This window comes from Bufo gargarizans, chromosome 2, assembly GCF_014858855.1.
Source record: "Bufo gargarizans isolate SCDJY-AF-19 chromosome 2, ASM1485885v1, whole genome shotgun sequence".
Taxonomy (NCBI): Eukaryota; Metazoa; Chordata; class Amphibia; order Anura; family Bufonidae; genus Bufo; species Bufo gargarizans.
The window spans coordinates 104,102,527-104,122,417 of record NC_058081.1 but is presented as its reverse complement, the minus strand read 5'-3'; the positions used below and the strand labels follow the sequence as shown (position 1 = coordinate 104,122,417).

Below are 19,891 nucleotides of genomic sequence, written 5' to 3'. Positions count from 1 at the left end.
AGAAATTTCTGACACTTGCTGATATTGATTTTATGGAAATCCCTTCCAAAGTCCCAATTTTCCAGGTATTAGAATTCCTTCAGAAGGAGTTGCAGTTAGGGTTATCTACTAGCACCTTAAAGGTCCAGGTTTCAGCTCTCTCGGCTTTGTTTAATGATAATGTGGCGTCAGATCCTTGGATAGTTAGCTTCTTTAGATCAGTCTCCCGTTCTTCTCTTAATCTTTCACCCAGGGCTGCGTGCTCTAACTACGGCCTCAGGGTTATTGAACTCCAGAGTATTTCCATCAATCCTCCCTATACTACTATACTGGAAGATAGGGTAGTCATTCAACCTAATCCAGCATTCCTTCCCAAGGTGTCCTCCAAGTTTTACAGATCTCAGGTAATTGTGCTCCCAACCTTCTATCAGTCACAATCTACAGAGGAGGAAAAGGCTTATCATTCTCTTGATGTTTGAAGGTGTAATACATTATTTGTCCAAGACTAAAGACTGGAGGAGCTCGTCCTCGTTGGTTGTTGTTTTTCAGGGGAAAAGAAAGGGACATGCAGCATCTAAGAATACCTTGGCCAGATGGATTACTTCAGCAATATCATTGGCTTACTCTTCCTCAGGAAAGTCTGCTCCAGAGGGCCTTAGGGCTCACTCTACTAGAATGAGCAATCTCTACTTCTTTGGCTGAGATGGCTGCTGTATCTATAGAGGATATCTGTAAGGTGGCTGTTTGGTCTTCTCCAACTACCTTCTTCAGACACTAGCACTTACAGTTAGATTCTTCTTTGGATCTTTCCTTCGCTTCTAAGGCGCTTTCAGCTGTCAACCCATCCTGATTGTCTCCTTGGTTCTCACTCTCGTGGTTCTGTCGTGGGTGAGGGGAAAAATGAAGATTACTCTTACCGGTAATTGGATTTTTCTGAACCCACGATGGCACCCTTATTTCCCTTCACTACTAGATTGGTGGTTGGTGCACGTATGTGGTGTTGCAAAAAAAGATAAATTATAATTACGGGTGGAGTTTCCTCTCCTCTTAGGAAACCTGATGCATAAAAAGGCGGAGGCTCTCCTCCCACCTCAGTATATTTTTCCAGTCTGTGGGGGCGGAGCCTCTCTTGTGGTGCTGTCGTGGGTTCAGGAAAATCCAATTACCGGTAAGAGTCCTCTTCATTTTGCAGGGGAGACAGAGCAATGCTAGATGTGTTTTCTCCATGGACACGGACTTGAGGTGCTACAGGCAGTAGTCCTGTGTGTGTATATATTTTTTTTTTATATTTCACCTGTTGTATATCTGGACAGCTAACTGAATGCCAGGAGTCATATGACTGACACAATTTTTAGTCCTATTCAGATCTCCTATTAATGTATTTTATAGGACCAAAATGGGGCTTACCATGTATGTTAGAAAACTGTATAACTGCCTATTCTCTACTAAGCAAATTAATGTAACCCTTAAAGGGAACCTGTCACCTGGATTTTGGGTATAGAGCTGAGGACATGGGTTGCTAGATGGCCGCTAGCACATCCGCAATATCCACTCCCTATAGCTCTGTGTGCTTTTATTGTGTGAAAAACCCCGATTTGATACATATGCAAATTAACATAAGAGTCATATCTTACTTGTGTGACCAGAGAAGAGTCATATTTTCAAGCTCTGACTCATCTTAGGTTAATCTGCATATGTATCAAATCGGTTTTTATACACAATAAAAGCACACAGAGCTATGGGGACTGGGTATTGCGGATGTGCTAGCGGCCATCTAGCAACCCATGTCCTCAGCTCTATACCCCAAATCCAGGTGACAGGTTCTCTTTAAACCGGAAAACCTTGTTTAGCTTTATCTCTGCAGATTGCAAAAAAATTGTGTTCCCTGGGTGGAAAAGAAGCACTGCTTTTAACAATATGCCTGAGACACCTCAATGTTCTTTTGCCTCTTTGGTTCCTGATTTTGTTATTTTATTTTTTTAAAAAAAACATTTTTTTACAATGATTTACTACACATAAAATAAACCGATTCAATCATTATGTGACATCATCTGCAGGGGAAAAAATCTTGAGCTGACCGTACCCTTGAAAAAACAGTTGGCTGAACCTTCTGATTCGGGCATAATCTGCTGACAGTCAGTCTGGCTCATGACGGTCTCTTGGCGAAAGAGGGATCGGGCATGTTGGATTTCAGTTCATTTTCTCCTGGGAGATAGGCTATCGGCCATTCATTCAGCATCTTATTTGTATGACTAGCTTAATGCTGGCCATAGGTAAACCAATAATTCTGCTGGTTTGACCATTTATTTGAGTAATTCTTTCTGATCATGGCAAAATATCCCAGTACATATATAGTTTACAGACCATTTCCAATATCGGAACAGGTCTGTGTCCACCCAAAGGTGGCCCATGCCACTCTGTGCACTCTTTCTTCCTCTGCCAGCCCCTCCCTACTTCTTGACTGACAGGACCAGGTGAGAGGACTATGCAGGTACCTGACCCTGTCAATCATCAAGACGAGGAGAGGCTAGCAGAGGAAGCAGGAGGAGCAAGGGTGCAAATAGTGGCTTAGGCCGCCTTAAATGCACTTTACTGCTCATTTGCATTCAGATTAAAAGTACTTTTTCTGCAGAATGACACAATGGATCATGAAGTGAAGGTATCATTACATTCAGCTGATCTAGTCTTATAAGACATTGTGTCCAATTTAACAGTGACTTTCCTGGTGACAAACTCCCTTTTAAAGACAACCTGACCAAAACACTATGAACCTGTTTAAGGGTGGGTGCTGAACTAGCAGAAGTCTTATTAAGTGTGTTAGAAAAAAAGGACACAGTAATGTACTCCATAAATGCACCGTATTTCTTCACTGTCTCCTCTTAACACTTATTTTCTGTTTGCCTTTTACCAGAAAATTCAGAGGGAGCATCGCTGATGCTGGGCAACACAAAAGATTTTATTTTGTCTCTTGACTTGAAGTTCTTGACTAATGGTAGTATCTCCGTGGTGCTGGAGACCACCGAGAAGAACCAGCTGTTTACTATACACTACGTGACCAACACGCAGCTAATTGATTTTCAGAACCATGATATCTATTATGGGATTGGACCCCGAATCACTTGGAGTACACTAACCCGTGATCTCTTGACGGATTTAAAAAAAGGAGTGGGACTGTCCAACACAAAAGCCGTACGTCAGACTAAGATCATGCCGAAGAAGGTTGTCCGCATTGTGGCAAGGGGCAGTGGATTTTTGGATAATATCACCATCTCAACTACTGCCCACACGGCTGCCTTCTTTGCTGCCAGTGATTGGCTTGTCAGGAATCAAGATGCTAAAGGTGGCTGGCCAATCATGGTCACCAGAAAGCTGGGGGAGGGATTCAAGGCTCTGGAACCAGGGTGGTACTCTGCAATGGCCCAGGGGCAAGCATTATCTACCCTGGTCCGTGCCCATCTGCTGACCAAGGAGCAGGTATATCTAGACTCTGCTCTCAAAGCAACTGCTCCTTTCAAATTGGCTTCAGAAAAACATGGAGTGAAAGCAGTTTTTATGAACAAATATGACTGGTATGAAGAGTACCCAACTACACCAAGCTCATTTGTGCTGAATGGGTTCATTTATGCCCTGCTTGGTCTCTATGATCTTAAAGAAACTGCTGGGGAGAAACAGGGCAAAGAAGCAAGGCTGCTATATGAGCGAGGGATGGAGTCGCTCCGTGCCATGTTGCCTCTTTACGACACCGGCTCTGGAAGTATTTATGATTTAAGGCACTTCATGTTGGGCACTGCCCCTAATCTTGCCCGTTGGGACTACCACACAACGCACATTAATCAACTTCAGCTTCTTGCCAGTATAGACGGGTCTCCAATATTTCGAGAATTTATTCGTCGTTGGAAGTCCTATTTAAAAGGAGGCAGAGCTAAACATAACTAGAAGGTAGCCACAAAACCAGCCAGAAACCAAAAGCTGTCGAAGTGTGACCAGTGCCCAAGCCCAGCTCTTTTCCCATATGCTTTGCTGACGGTGGTCCACATCTGTCGTTGGGTTACAAAGCTGAAACGGTGCAAGGGGCAGATAAAGCCGGGGGCTGCTCACTGTACAGCCTTGCCATAATGTGTGTGAAGCATACTAGTGTTTTCTTCAATATTAGTTTGTCTTTGGGTAGATGGAACCGGATTTAGACATAGACTGGGTTGGGTTTGAAGTACATTATTATTATAATTTTTTTTTTTTATTCTGTGCCTTCAGTCCTTATGATGTCATAGAAACGGAGGGAACAATGTTTAAAACCCCATTATCTCTTAAAGGGACTTGAGGTTTTGGCTGCTGGTGACTTGAACTCCCAGTGTAGATATATTTTGTGTTGACAATCATAACAAGTAACTAGTTATCTTTCAATGACATCACGGACCGAAACGCGCAGCGCTCCTACACCTTCCCTTTTAAGCTCATGTCAACTAATATTAACCAGGGCTGTGGAGTCGGTTAGCCAAAGCCCCAACTCCAAATCCTCAATTTCCCCCAACTCCGACTCCCTCATACATGGCGCATGTTTAAGCGATAACTTAATTTAAGCTTTTTATCACCCGTATGATACAATAATCAAGCTATTTAGGTAGAACATAAAATATTTATTGAATACAACTTTAGAACACAAAAAACTTTAATAAATTGTAAATATGCAAAACGCTGCAGTAAGTGGGGGGGGGGAACAGTTTTTTCAACAAAAACGCCCTGAATAACATTTGTGGGGCGAGTAGGAATTTGTTCTGAGAAATAGTATTGCCTCCATCAGATCCTCCTTCATAGATTACCTCAAATCTGATCGAATTATTTTAAGGCTAGAGAACAGCCTCTCTATAGGACATTTTCATCATTTTCTCAAATTCTTATGCAAATATATTCAGCACATACTGCATTGTACTAACTGTACCAATTTATTATGTATTTTTGGAGTCGATCCATTTTATAACGACTCCGACTCCACCAAAATGGACTCCGACTCCACAGCCCTGATTTATTAACAAAATACTAGAACTGTCTAATGCACTTTATCTCTCTCTACCTTCTTCTGCCCGGTATGGAGTTTGTCCTCCTCTTACCCCAAAACACTTTTCCAAAGATTCTGCCCCAAATCTCAGACTCCTCCTTGATGCAGAGATGAGTGTTTTTGTGAATTTAAATATAGATTTACATGGTATCCAGATATAAAATGCATAGTTTTTATACCTGCCAAAAAGCTGAATAATTTTTATAAGTGGAATCTCTCCGTCCCCCCCCCCCCCCTATAATATAGAGAATTACTTATCATTAAAGAGAGAGATGTTTATCTTTCTGCATCCATCTAGAATCCCCTGCAGAACACTGTGACAATGCCTTTATCATATAGGTCACTACACTGTCTGTTCTTTAGGTCTCTTGCACACAACCATATTTTGAGGTCCGCAAAATGCAGACCTGAAAAATGCCAATGACATCCGCTCTGTGTCCACCTTTTGTTGCGGACCCATTGACTTTAATAGGTCCGCATTTTTTCTGCATCTGAGTTATAGGAAATGTTCTTTTTGTGGAACGGACATACAGATGTGTTAAGTACACGGACGATCCCTGTGCTTTCCGCATCCATATGCCTGTTCCACAAAAAGATAGAACATGTCCTATTCTTGCCCACGAAAGCATTAGTCAATGGATCCGCAAAAAACAAAAAACAGATACAACCCAGACATCTGTGTTTTGTGGAACTCAAAACAGATATGGTGTTTTCATGTGGCCTTATTCTGTGATCTCACTCTCATTCCTAAATAAGCTTTCTGCACCATACATCAAGGAAAAATGATGCAGCTTCCAGTACTACATAGACTTCACGGTTACCGCTTAGAGGGGTCTCCCGACTGTAAGATGCTGGAGGTACATTTTAGCAAGTGTTCAATATCTCTGCAACACCTTTTGAAATCAATGGGCTGTATGTGCAATGCATGCATGTGAGAGGTCCTGAGAATCTCGTTGCCGCCATTTTCTGGTGGTACTGAACACGAGGCCCATCTGCTGATTTAAATTCCCTTTTTTTTTTTTTTTTTTTTTTTTTAATAGGAGATTTGAAAACTGAGGGGCACATTTATTAAGACCGGTGTTTTAGATGGCAGTCTTAATAAGCCCTGTGTAGCTGGTGGTGGAACACTGAAGTTATGTACAGGCGCCGCCCTATACATAACTTATGTGCATCCAGCGCTGATTCTAAATGTAAGACAGTTTTGTGCTGCCTTACACTTAGACCTTTTACTCTACCTTAACCAGGCATAGAAAATGCTGAATTAGACAGGCCTGCCGGTCTGTCCTCTTCCCCGCCCACGCCATACCCACTTTTTTAGACCTGACGTCGCAAATTTTTTAGACCTGACGTCGCAAAAAGGGAGAGGGTCGCAAATTCTGCAGCACCATAGCGTGCGCCGTGGCGTATATCTGGTTATAAATGACCCCCTGAGTTTCTACACCAGACATACTCGTTAACACCAAAACCATCTTTTTATTTATTTTTTGTCAGGAATTGGCACTTCTCCCATTGAATTTGGAGCCGCGGGAGTTGGAGAGGTGCTCTTACAGGGTGGCTCTTTGTTCTGACTGATAGAGGCGGAACCTGCCTCTGGGACATGAGGACTGGGTTGTCTTCATGAGACAGCCTCTCATACACACAAGTGTTTGTCTTCCATCTGCTTTTGTATTTTTTGTGGATCCATACCATGCATTTCTCTGGGGGGCCTTGCACACTTCTGTTTTTCTGCTCCACAGGTTATAGAACATGGTCCGATTTGTGAACAAGAATAGTCCTTTTTGTTGATGGGAGTGAGTGGAGTTCACACAGAAGGTATCCACATTTTGCAGATCGAAATACGGACACGACCCTGTGCATGTAGCCTAAAGGCCCCCATACACATTAGTGTATTGTCAGCTGAACCTGAATGGTGGGCTCAGACAACAGTCTGTGTGTGAGGAGCTCCTGACGTCTGAAACATGATTTTTGAGGGAAGAGAAGGATTAGGTGAAATTATAATTTTTCGCCTGATCTTTTTGTTTTCTCTGGAGTGTCTGTCAGCAGCTTTCTCCACTCCCCCCACTGAAGACACATCCACTTTCAGCTCAACTAGACAGAGTGGTCGGCCAAACGACCGTTCGGCTGATCACCATAGAATGTGTGTGGCCTCCCTAAATTGTATGTTTTTGAGTATCTTCAAAACTCTTCACTGCGGAACCTTTTGTTATCTAGCACATCTGCTGTACTGGTGCTAGATAGCTGGGAGACAGAACCCAAGATAGCTTCATCACAAGTAACCAGATAGGTAAGACTTGCAAAGGGGTTATGTCCTAGCTAAAAACTGAATTAAATTTTTATTTATTTTTTTATGCCCAGAATTGCACTTTTAAGGGGATTCTTCACCTCTTCTGACATGTCTGTTTTAGTAAATACTTGAATTTCCCATGAAATAACAATTCTGGGGCATCTATCCTTAGAACTGTGTTTTCTGATGTTCCACTGCTAGTCGTCCTGGTTATTTTGTGAATAAACTGACAAATGGGTGTTACTTTTCCCATTGTCAGGGTGTCACTACACGTTCTGGCTTTCTCATTGATTGGACAGCGTCAGACTGTGTTTGGACACGACCCCAACTCGTAAGATTCGGTTGTCAGTTTATTTTTAAACTTCCTGGGTGAATAACGAAGGAATGGTACAATGCAATTTTATTAGAAAAACATGCCTGAGAATTGTTATTTTATGAAGATCACATGTCGGGAGCGGTGAGAGGTCCTCCTGTATTATATACCTGGAGAAAAAGAGATTGTAGCACATTTTGGATCCAATAGTTTTTGTGGTGTTTCTTTTTCCATAATTTTGTCACTTGGACTAATTCTGCTGGTCATAAGATCTGATAACTCAGTTCAGGTGGAATGTCTCTTGAGATTAGCTAGGCTGTGTTCACACTAGTGTCCATTCTGAGCCTGTTGGCATCTCTGGCGGATTTGACAGGAAGAATAATGCTGCTTGTGGAACTGGACTTCCCGACAAAGTCAGTGGTGTTCATGTAGTGCCATTAGTATCCGGCATAGCATGGTGGCATCCATTTGAACTGAGGCTACAATGCTAGTGTGAACATAGCCATATACATATTCTTCTGGCTACGGTGGTTGCCTGTACAGTATACGGTAATGGCGCTTAAATCCTAATGGTACAACTGTTTTCCCGAGTGCCCAAGACTGGCCGACACTAATGGAATATTGAATAGAAATGCATTATCCAGGGTCACTCCCCATTCACAAAGCTGACACTACAGGATGCATATATTTTTGATAGAAAATTACAGAATATTTTATGCTATATGGATTAAAGGCTATTAAGTGACAAATATATGGACGTCTCCCCGACCTGAATCCAGGAGGCTTGTATTAGTTATCTATTATAGATTCTTTTTATAGGGGTGTAATATTTTAGAACTGTTTGTTGTAGATGGCCTGCCGAATTATGCAGTCTTCCAGTGTGTTTTATTATTTTAGCTTATAACCGGTGCCCCTCATCCCTGTCCTAATTTTAGCTGAACCCCTTAGGCCAGACACACTCGTGAATTCAATGCAAGTTGCAGCGTGTGTCATTTGTGAGGTCTCGTTCTGACCCCTTTCCTCTGACCGGATTTCACATCATTAGGACTCCTGCACACGACCGTTGTTTTGGGTCCGGATGTGGACCCATTCACTTAGTGGGGCCACAAAAGATGTGGACAGCACTCCCTGTGCTGTCCGCATCCATTGCTCTGTTCCATGTCCCCGGACAAGAATAGGTTTTTCTATTATGTGCTGCCTGTTCCGCAAATTGCAGAACGCACACTGCCGGCATCCATGATTTGCGGACCGCATAACACAGTGCGATAGTGTGCTTGAGTCCTTATAATGATTTATAAGGCTCTGTGACCCGGAGTGTCCTGGAATCTACTGAATTAGGGTAGACATAATGCTGTCAATGCAATACAGTAGATTCCAGGACTCTGTGTCCCACAGCATTATCAATCAGTATAATTCTGCCCGATCCTGTCTGAACGGGACCTCACACTGGCACACACTGCGAGTCTCTCGCTCGTTTGTGTCTGGTCTTGATGATTCCACAGTAGAATTCCCATTTCCTGTCTGATTTAAAAGTCCTTTAAACTAGTCCAACAGTAGTCTCACCCTTAAAGGGGTTGTCCCATCGTAACCCATCACTAGGATATGCCACAAATGTCAGATCCTATCCCCATAACTGTGCCCCCTCCTGGCATGTGTGTGTTTTTTTGTTTTTGTTTTTTTTTAGTATGAAGTAGTTCTGGGCTTTTTTTTTTTTTGCCATGACATTTGGGTGTTCCCATGTCCCTACACAATCTGGTTCTGGTATTACTAGCTGGACTTTGTCAAACTGTGCGAGAACGCACCCTATTGACAGCATCACTTGGGTGATATTGACCTATATGTGGATACAGCCACCTATGCCTTATTCCTCACACGTCTCCTTTATTTTATGTCACATTTGAGGATAATTAGGGCTCATTCTATGTGCACAAGAAGCTGTACGGTGGGATGCATGGTCCTCATGGCTCCAGAGCTATAGGTGCTCTAACTGGTGCTGTTTGGTGCCTCTCTACAGTGCTGTTTTATAGAGATATTCTTCCCTAGGGCCAGTTCTTCACCAGAATACGGCATCTAATGGAACAAACTATAATTTGTCATTTCATGTGAATCTGACAGGGAAAAAAAAAAAATAAACTCTACATGCAGAGATACAGAATAGCCCGTACAAAGTCGTAATACAATCGTGTGGATGACCCCTAATATTGAGGGGAGTCCCAGCTGCAGGACCATCACTGATGTGACTTCTTGCATTTCATTTAGACCTATATGTAATTAGAACTAGTCCCTCTAAAGAGTAGTTCAAAACAATGGACACCTTTTTAAGGTCTTTTGCACATGACCGTATGCCTTTTTCAGTATTTTGTGGTCCGCAAAAAAGGAACCGCAAGAAATACGGATGACGTCTGTGTGCATTCCGTTTTTTAAGGAACAGCTGGCCCCTGATAGAACAATAATATCATTGTCCGTTATGCAGACAATAATAGGACATGTTCTATCTTGAATGGAAGTACGGAAGGCACACGGAGTATCTTCAGTTTTTTTTTTTTTTGTAGATCCATGAATGGTACCGTATATGGAACGCAAAAAACAGGAGGGGGGGGGGGGACATGTGCATGAGGCCTAAGGGTGTGTATTTTTGTTTTAATTCTACTCCTTTTAGGCTAAAACATATTTTTTTTTAGTTGGTCTTTATTTTAAAAAATAAATATTCCGTCAGAAACTTGCTGTGTTGGCTATAGTCCTGATTACTGAGCTCCTGACGGCTTATAAACACTAATTTGAGCTTAATTCTTACTACAATCTTAAGAATTTAGCTGTGAGCAGCTTTCTGACAGATTTAGGTGGTAGGCAACAGTCTGCAGATGCAGTCACGTTTTAATACAAATTGAAAAAAAGAATTGTAGCCCAAAATGGGTAGAGTGTAATAAGAACCAATTGCTCCCGAAGCTGCCATGGCCTTAAGTGTAACTGTCATTCTTCTTTTTATTTTTTATTTTTATTTGTGTAATGTATAGGGGCAGTGATACTGACCATTTTTGTAATATACTTTTAATTACTGAAATCCTACATTTCTTTTAGTAAAATAGCTCTAAAGTGGCCCATTTTGAGCCTTAGCAACGCTCCTGTCTTCTGTTTTACATAAGGCTACTTTCACATCTGCACTTTCCCTTTCCACTATTGAGATCTGTGCCAGGATCTCAATAGCGGAGGAAAATGCTGCGGTTTTGTCCTCGTTCATTGTCAATGGGGACAAAACTGAACGAAACGGCGCGCACCAGAACGCGTTCCGTTTGGTTGCGTCCCCATCGCGGACGGAATAAAGCTGCAAGCTGTTTTTCTGTTTGTGATGTGGTATGAAGCAAGACTGATCATGACTCGCAATGTAAGTCAACGGATCAGTTTTCTCGGACACAAAAGAAAACTCATCCGTCCCCCATTGACTTATAAAGGATTATCATGACGGAAGCGTTTTTGCTGATCCATGACGTATCCAGCAAAAACGCTGGTGATGGTAGCCTTACAGTCGGTGTTAGCAGGTCTCCACAGTTATCTAAGCAGCAGACAGAGGAGCGTTGCCAAGGCTCAAAATGGGCCACTTTAGAACTATTTTTCTCATAGAAATGTACGATTTCAGTAATTAAAGTATATTACAGAAATGGTCTGTATCACTGCCCCTACACGGCGTAACTACCATAGCGGCAGAACATGCGACTGCTATGGGGCCCAGGGCAAGAGGGGGCCCAGTTGGGATCATCTCCTCTTCTACTAGGGTGAAAACTTTTTTTGTAAATGCAGTGGAAAAAATGGCCCAAGGGTCACTGAAAGGGCTTTGGCAGAAACCCTTCTGTCCTGTGGGGGAAGGGGGCGGCGGCTGGTTTGATCCTTACTATGGGGCCCAATGTATGCCACTGCCCCTACACATTGCAAAAAAAAAAACGACCGTTACACTTTAAGTCCCCTGGATTGCGGAAAGGATTTTGTCTATATTGGATACACTCTGTAACCTCTCCTATTCATACCTGGAAGTAATATACCATTTCCTTTAAAACACTTAATTAATACGTGCAATATGAATGCTGGCTCCTTTTGGATCTGTTCCTAAAAGGTTGAGTCTGGATATACGTCTTAGAAAGTTATATTGCCCTATGGAGACTATATGAATAGGAGTTGCATAGCAGGGTATAGGAGTGACACAGTGGGAAAACCATTCTTCCCTTTGTTAATATTTGGGAGGGTTCAGATTTTGTGTTTTTGTGAGTGTGTACGCGCATATATGGAGCACGTGTACACACATATATATGCAATATTTTGTTTACTGGATCCCTTGTGGTGAGGCGGTCCTTATGAATGCTGTATAGACTTTGCATTTTAAGCACAATGTGCCCATGATAATTTTATACACAGATTTTTTTTTTTTTTTTGCAGAAAATAAGTTGTTGATATGTTTATATAAAGAGAGAATGATCAGAATCCTGCTTCAGTACGCTGCTTTATAAGATTGTAAAATAAAAGTTTTTATCTTCTGAATGCCATGTATACTGTCTTTTTTTTCTTTCTTTTTTTTTTATGTTTTTGGTTTTTTTCCCCTTCTGCCTTCCATTAATAGCATACTAAAAGAGGATGAATGTTTCACGTGTGTAAAGAATGTGATGTTACTGCTTGGCGACAAGGGCAAGTACAGACGTGGACAAAATTGTTGGTACCCTTTGGTCAATGAAAGAAAAAGTCACAATGGTCACAGAAATAACTTTAATCTGACAAAAGTAATAATAAATTAAAATTCTATAAATGTTAACCAATGAAAGTCAGACATTGTTTTTCAACCATGCTTCAACAGAATTATGTAAAAAAATAAACTCATGAAACAGGCATGGACAAAAATGATGGTACCCCTAGAAAACACAGAACATAATGTGACCAAAGGGACATGTTAATTCAAGGTGTGTCCACTAATTAGCATCACAGGTGTCTACAACCTTGTAATCAGCCATTGGGCCTATATATATGGCTCCAGGTAATCACTGTGTTGTTTGGTGATATGGTGTGTACCACACTCGACATGGACCAGAGGAAGCAAAGGAAAGAGCTGTCTCAAGAGATCAGAAAGAAAATTATAGACAAGCATGTTAAAGGTAAAGGCTATAAGACCATCTCCAAGCAACTAGATGTTCCTGTGAGTACAGTTGCACATATTATTCATAAGTTTAAGATCCATGGGACTGTAGCCAACCTCCCTGGACGTGGCCGCAGGAGGAAAATTGATGACAAATCTAAGAGACGGATAATCCGAATGGTAACAAAAGAGCCTAGAAAGACTTCTAAAGAGATTCAAGGTGAACTTCATGCTCAAGGAACATCAGTGTCAGATCGCACCATCCGTCGTTGTTTGAGCCAAAGTGGACTACATGGGAGACGACCAAGGAGGACACCATTGTTGAAAACGAATCATAAAAAAGCAAGACTGGAATATGCCAAACTACATGTTGACAAGCCACAAAGCTTCTGGGAGAATGTCCTGTGGACAGATGAGACAAAAATCGAAGTTTTTGCCAAGGCACATCAGCTGTATGTTCACAGACGAAAAAATGAAGCATATCAAGAAAAGAACACTGTCCCTACTGTGAAACATGGAGGAGGCTCTGTTATGTTCTGGGGCTGCTTTGCTGCGTCTGGCACAGGGTGTCTTGAATCTGTGCAGGGTACAATGAAATCTCAAGACTATCAAGGAATTCTAGAGAGAAATGTACTAGCCAGTGTCAGAAAGCTTGGTCTCAGTCGCAGGTCATGGGTCTTGCAACAGGACAATGACCCAAAACACACCGCTAAAAACACCCAAGAATGGCTAAGAGGAAAAAATTGGACTATTCTAAAGTGGCCTTCTATGAGCCCTGACCTCAATCCTATTGAGCATCTTTGGAAGGAGCTGAAACATGCAGTCTGGAAAAGGCACCCTTCAAACCGGACACAACTGGAGCAGTTTGCTCATGAGGAGTGGGCCAAAATACCTGCTGAGAGGTGCAGATGTCTCATTGACAGTTACAGGAAGCGTTTGATTGCAGTGATTGCCTCAAAAGGTTGCGCAACAAAATATTAAGTTAGGGGTACCATCATTTTTGTCCATGCCTGTTTCATGAGTTTATTTTTTTACATAATTCTGTTGAAGCATGGTTGAAAAACAATGTCTGACTTTCATTGGTTAACATTTATAGAATTTTAATTTATTATTACTTTTGTCAGATTAAAGTTATTTCTGTGACCATTGTGACTTTTTCTTTCATTGACCAAAGGGTACCAACAATTTTGTCCACGTCTGTATGTAGGACTGGCACCATGCCCTAGAGACATCTCTGGTTTCTCTGAAATGGCTGCTCTGAAATCAAAGTATTGATTTTTTTTTTTTTTTTCCCTTGTTCTTTTCCAACAAGCGATTGGTCAAACCTGTCAAGTGGGCACTAGGCAAAGAGGAAAGCTTCTGCCAAGATGAATGACTACAATCTTAGATTGGTAGGTGGTAGAAATTCCAATAAACTGGATCCACGAGAAGACACAAGCCTTCATGCATATCAATAACTTTCAAAACATCCATATTGGCCACAGCCACCAATTATCAGATCCTAGTATTTTTATTTATTTTTTGTATTTTTATTTTTTTATTTTTTTAAAAGGTTTGCGAATGAAAATTGTGCTCTGAATTTTTTTAAAAGGCTTTATTTTTCATTTTCACAGAGAAGTAAACAATACATTGAACAGGGGAACAATCCCCTGAACACAATGTATCCTCAAACATCACATTCAATTGATAGGATTACATATAGATGATGCAGCTTCATGTATAGAGGCGGTAGCATAAATCCCAGCCTACGTAAGAACATACATGTTGTCATAAAGCAGAGTCACCTCCTCATAATCTGTCCCCATTCACACACACATTCATACCGGCAGTGAGCAAGACCTCTCATTAATTCCTCCAGCCTCATCACACTGTAACCGAATTGGAACTCAACCACACATCCCAAATCTTCTCAAATTTATCCAGTACCCCCCTAGCCTCATACGTTAGCTTATATACTGAAAGCGTAGCATTAATAAGTTGAATCCAATGAGAGAGTGTTGGTTTTTTAGGGGACTTCCTCGCGTAGAACATCAGTAACCTATAGAGAATTTTAGCATGTTTAGATGGAATAATATCGTTAACAAGACCCAACAGGCAGACTTCAGGTACTACCACCGCTGGGAGCCCCAGACGAGCATTAAGATACCCATGCACATCCCCCCAGAATCCAGCAATAACCGGACACTCCCATACCATGTGTAGAAAAGTTCCCTTATCAATATTACACCTTGTACACGAGTCTGAAGTAAGTTTATGCATGCGTACCAATCTCACTGGGGTATAGTCGACTGTGTAACCACTTAGTCTGAATCAGCTGATCCCGTGCACAAATCGCCGTCCCCTTCCAGGAGGCAGACAACTCCTCGTGATAATCTTCCAAAGTAGGAATATCAGCCTTCCACTTGAGAAAGGCCCTCGCCCAAACTGGCATTCACAAGCATGTCTTAGCTGAAAAAATCTAAAAAGAGACGCTTGTGGTAAGTTATATTCCGCCTGTAAGGCTAAGAATGTTTTAAAAAATCCCCCCTCATAGATTTGAGTGAGATACTTAATGCCTCTCCGCGGCCAGAATGCAAAGTCAAGCAGAGAATTTAGTTCCACTAATTTGTGATTACCCCACAAAGGCATCACTGGGGAATAGACATTGCTTTCCTCTCCGTCCTCCCTCACCACCGCAAAGGCGTTCCATGCATTAACCACTCCCACCAGTAGTGTAGTAAGGTGCTTCACCGGATATTTCCTGCTCTATATACTAAGTTTGTCATAGCTTCATAAGAGCTCATGAGGGCCGCCTCCAATACCACCACTGGGTTATAAGGGTCCTCCTTAATCCACCAGGCCGCATAGTTTAGTTGTGTCGCGACATAATATAGATACATATCCGGGAGTGCCAGACCACCTGTTTCATACGTCGCTTTCAGAGTATCCCTAGCAATGCGGGGAACGGACTTATTCTATAGAAAGGGCGTTAGTAAGCGATCTAAAGTTTGAAAATGCGATTTCCGCAGAGGCAAAGGGGCCGCCCTATATACGTATTATAACTTGGGAAGAAGGATCATTTTAAAAATATTGATGCGTCCTATCAGAGACAGCGGTAATTGTGCTCTGATTGGTTGCTGTAGGCAACATGGACACTGTTAGAAAAAGTTTTGTGTGGTTAAAAGTGAAGTCTTCCACGAGTTCAATATTGATGACCTATCCTTAAGTTAGATCATCAGTATCTGATCGGAGTCCGTCACCCAGCACCACCACTGATCATCTTTGAAGAGGCCATGGCCTGCTCATATTATAACAAGCAGAGCATCGTACGTTGTATAGTAGCTGTGCTTGGTATTTCAGACCAGGCCATTCGCTTGAACAGGACTGAGTTGCACATACGCAATTTGTCCAATGAAAGTGAGGTCACAGCCTCTTCAGACAGCTGATTGGTGAAGATGCTTGTAATCTTCCCCCATGATTAGATATTGATGACCTATTTTGAAGATAGGACATAAGTATTGTACTCCAGGAAAACCCCTTTTAATCTGTCTCTATTCAAAAACATGAAACTTCTGGGGTATCTACATTTACATTTATACCAATAACCTATGATCTCCAAGTCTGAGTCCTCACAATGTGGAGGTCCTTTAGCTGAGCCTGTGCCTCCGTATGACATGGAAAGAATAATCTGGTAACTGGTTGTTTGCTATCTCTATGTAGAAACCCTTAAAAAAAAAAAAATGGTTTCAGAGCTACCCTCTAAAAAAACATATTCCCTTACGTCCTCAACAGCAGCACAGATGGGGTTAACTGCCCCTGTGGACTGGTAGGACCGGCGGAATTTTAATGAGCCCAAGAACCAATAAACGATCTTCAGCTCCCTGAAAGGGAGGAGATCACCCCCCAGCCCACCGTGTTTTTTTCTGTCCTCTGGACAGGTGGACTGGCGTGTCGCTCCCTCTTTGGGAGCTGAAGATTGCTTAGGGGTTCTTTTTTCCCTCCTTAAAGCTTAGCTCGCTTTCTATGCATCTCAGTGCCTTTATTTTAGGCCTGATCATGGCGATTTCGGTCTGGGGTACCGTTGGGGAGGGGGGCGTCCCCTCCCCTCTTCTTTCATCATCTGTAGACGGTGCTCCGTTCCTCCGTTACCGCATGTGTGCGGTGCTATGGGCGCCGCCATTTCCCGGAAGTGACGCGCCTTAGGTGCGCTACGTCACTTCCGGTTTTCCGAAGCGATGCGGTGATGTATAAAACTCACCTTTTCTTAAACTGGCTCCCTAGAATGACATCCTGGACTTAGGATTAGTCTGGGGAGACAATTTTTCGTTTAGGTAGAGCCAGTATAGGCTCTGGTTTTTCTGAGTGCTTGCTTTGGCAGCACATATACAAAAAAAAAAAAAAAGGGAGTGGTGCTGATCTCGTTTCAGGAACCCGCCCATTGGGCGGGGTTTCCTCCTTTTAAGCGCCCAGAGCCCATCAGTCAGTGCTCTGGTTGCGTTGCTTTCACAAGTTAGCTCCAGAGCTCGCCTGTGCTTTGTGATATTCCTGCAGTATTGCTTTGCTTGGGTTTTGTACTTCCTCTTCTTTCAGCTCTATTTCTTCTAGTGCTGGTGGGCCCCCTTAAGGTCTGGTTTTCTCCACCTCCTGATGTTGTAGGTGTTATGACCTGTTTTGTTTCTTCCATTACAGACTATGGCTTCCCCTAAGGAGGATCAGCGGAAGGCTGGGGCCAAGAGGAAGCATTTGGCATGTTACGAATGTAACACACCCCTAGTTGACAGCTGTCCTTACTCCAGATTTGAGAGTTGTCGCACGGCATCCACGGAACCCACGATGCAGGAGATGTTCCAATGGACCAAGACATACGTGGATGATTCCATCAAGGGAGTAGTTCAGCTACTTAATGAGAGGCTACCAGGTCCCTCTCAGACTCCCATGGAGGTGGTCGCACCGGTCGAAAGACCTACCCCCTGTTCAGTGGGGTCTTCTTCTTCTGAGGAAGAAGAATCTACTTCTTGCTTTTTTCCTCCAGAAAAGACGCAGAAGTTACTCAAGTCCATCAGGTCGGGGGACCAGGATGTTGACATGGGGGAGTCCTCCGATCCCGCCGGTCGGACACAGCGTGTCTTTAGAGCGGATGAGACCCTCCTCTCTGTGATGCGCACAGAGTGGAAGAAGCCTGAGAAGGGTCCAGTGCTTACCAGAAAATTCAGACTCATGTACCCGATGGCTAAACCCTTGGTGGAATCGTGGGGTTCCGTTCCCAAGGTGGACATGGCTATAGCCAAGTTGTCCCGGCGCACTCTAGTCCCTGCAGACGATGGGTCTAGCCTGCAGGACCCCCTAGACCGGAGGGCAGAGTGCACCCTTAGGAGGGGTTACGCGGCGGCCGCCGCCTCCGCATCTACTTCCATTGCGGCCACTGAGGTAGCCACCTATCTACGCTCTAGGCTTAATCAAATCCAGACGGATGTGGACCAGAGCGTATCAAGAGACGACATCCTGGCAGCCTTCAAGTCAGCCAACCTGGCTATGGACTTTTTAGTTGATTCCTCCCAGATGCAGCTAAAGCTGGCCGCCAAAACTATGGCCCTAGTTTCAGCTGCCCGCAGACCACTCTGGCTGAAACCGTGGATTGCGGATAACGCATCCAAGTTTAACCTTTGTGGGCTCCCCTTCGAACCAGATAGGTTATTCGGGTCCGAATTGGACAAAATAATGGAGGGGCTCTCCGATAAAAAAAGGGAAGAGCCTCCCCCAGCAGCCCTTTCGGGGACGCCCCAGACAGGAAAAGAAGGGCGGAGGTCGTTCTGGGCAGCAGTCTAGGCGCAGAGATTGGGGGGGGCCGTCTCGTAAATATCCGAGACGCCCCCGCAAACCCACCAGGGAGGCAAAACCCTCCTGACTATGGGCCTCCTCGAGGCTCTTGGATAAGCCCTGCTGCCCCTGCAGTGTCTCCTCTAGATTTTCCCGTGCCCCTCCCCCAGATTCCCGTGGGGGGCCGTCTTACCCATTTCAAAGACTCTTGGAGCCGGTTGATTGCAGACCCCTGGGTCCAGGACATAGTTTCCGCCGGGTACCGGGTAGATCTTATCTCTCTCCCCCCAGAGAGATTCATCGCCACACGAAGCTTCGGGTCTGCCAAACAGGTGGTCCTAGAATCTTACATTCAGGACTATATTTCCAAGGGAGCCCTGGAGGAGGTACCGGCAGGGGAGAGGGGCCTAGGGATTTATTCACCAGTGTTCCTGGTTCCCAAGAAGACAGGAGATCTCCGGATGATCATCGATTTGAGATTCCTCAATCGATTTATAAGGAAAACAAGGTTTCGCATGGAAACCATAAGGTCAGTCAGCCATATCCTCAATTCTGGGGACGTCATGGCTACTCTGGACCTCAAGGATGCGTACCTTCACATTCCGATCCATTCCGCTTCCCGGAAACTCCTCAGGATCGCGGTCCAGATCTCAGGGGTTTGCAGGCACTTTCAGTTCGCCGTGCTTCCCTTCGGAATCTCTTCTGCCCCCCTCATCTTCACCAAGGTGGTGGTTTCGGTGGTGGCAGCTTTGAGACTCCAAGGACTGACTATTATTCCTTATCTGGACGATTGGCTTTTCATAGCCTCTTCAGTTCCGATCCTTACCCACCATCTTCAGGTCGCAGTCTCCTTTCTCTTCCGCCTAGGCTGGATTATCAACTGGCAGAAGTCGAATGTGAGCCCATCGACTTCAATCCATTACTTAGGATTCGTGGTCGACTCTGTGGAGATGTCCCTCCGGTTGACTCCAGAAAGGAGAGCGCGGATTCAGGACCTGGCAAAGGTCCTTTATGTCCCTCGTCGAGTCTCTATCCGGACTCTCATGAAGATGCTGGGGCTCATGTCAGCGGCTGCGGATGCGGTCCCTTGGGCGTTATGGCACCTCCGTCCTCTTCAGTCGGAGGTCTTACACCTATGGAACGGCAGCCCTGCGGGGCTAGATTCCCTGTGCTCCCTGTCCGGTCAAACCCGAAATTCCCTCAGATGGTGGTTTCAGCTACCAGCAGGGAAGTCTATGACCCAACCAGCTTGGGTCATATTGACTACAGACGCGTCCCTTGTAGGCTGGGGCGCTCACCTGGACGGATCCCCAATTCAGGGATCTTGGTCTCCTCTGGAGCGGCATCTTTCCT

General features: G+C 43.8%; 1 protein-coding gene across 2 annotated transcripts in view; it reads left to right on the top strand.

The window, feature by feature from the left end:
* GLCE (glucuronic acid epimerase) overlaps nucleotides 1-10,699 on the top strand; it is a 93,025-nt gene extending 82,326 nt beyond the window's left edge. For both annotated transcript variants that reach the window (XM_044279364.1, XM_044279363.1), the window contains exon 4: nucleotides 2,891-10,699. In XM_044279364.1, the coding sequence (XP_044135299.1) occupies nucleotides 2,891-3,915 (1,025 nt within the window). In that variant the 3' untranslated portion in view covers nucleotides 3,916-10,699. The remainder of the gene's footprint in view (nucleotides 1-2,890) is intronic.
* Nucleotides 10,700-19,891: the final 9,192 nt, after the last annotated feature.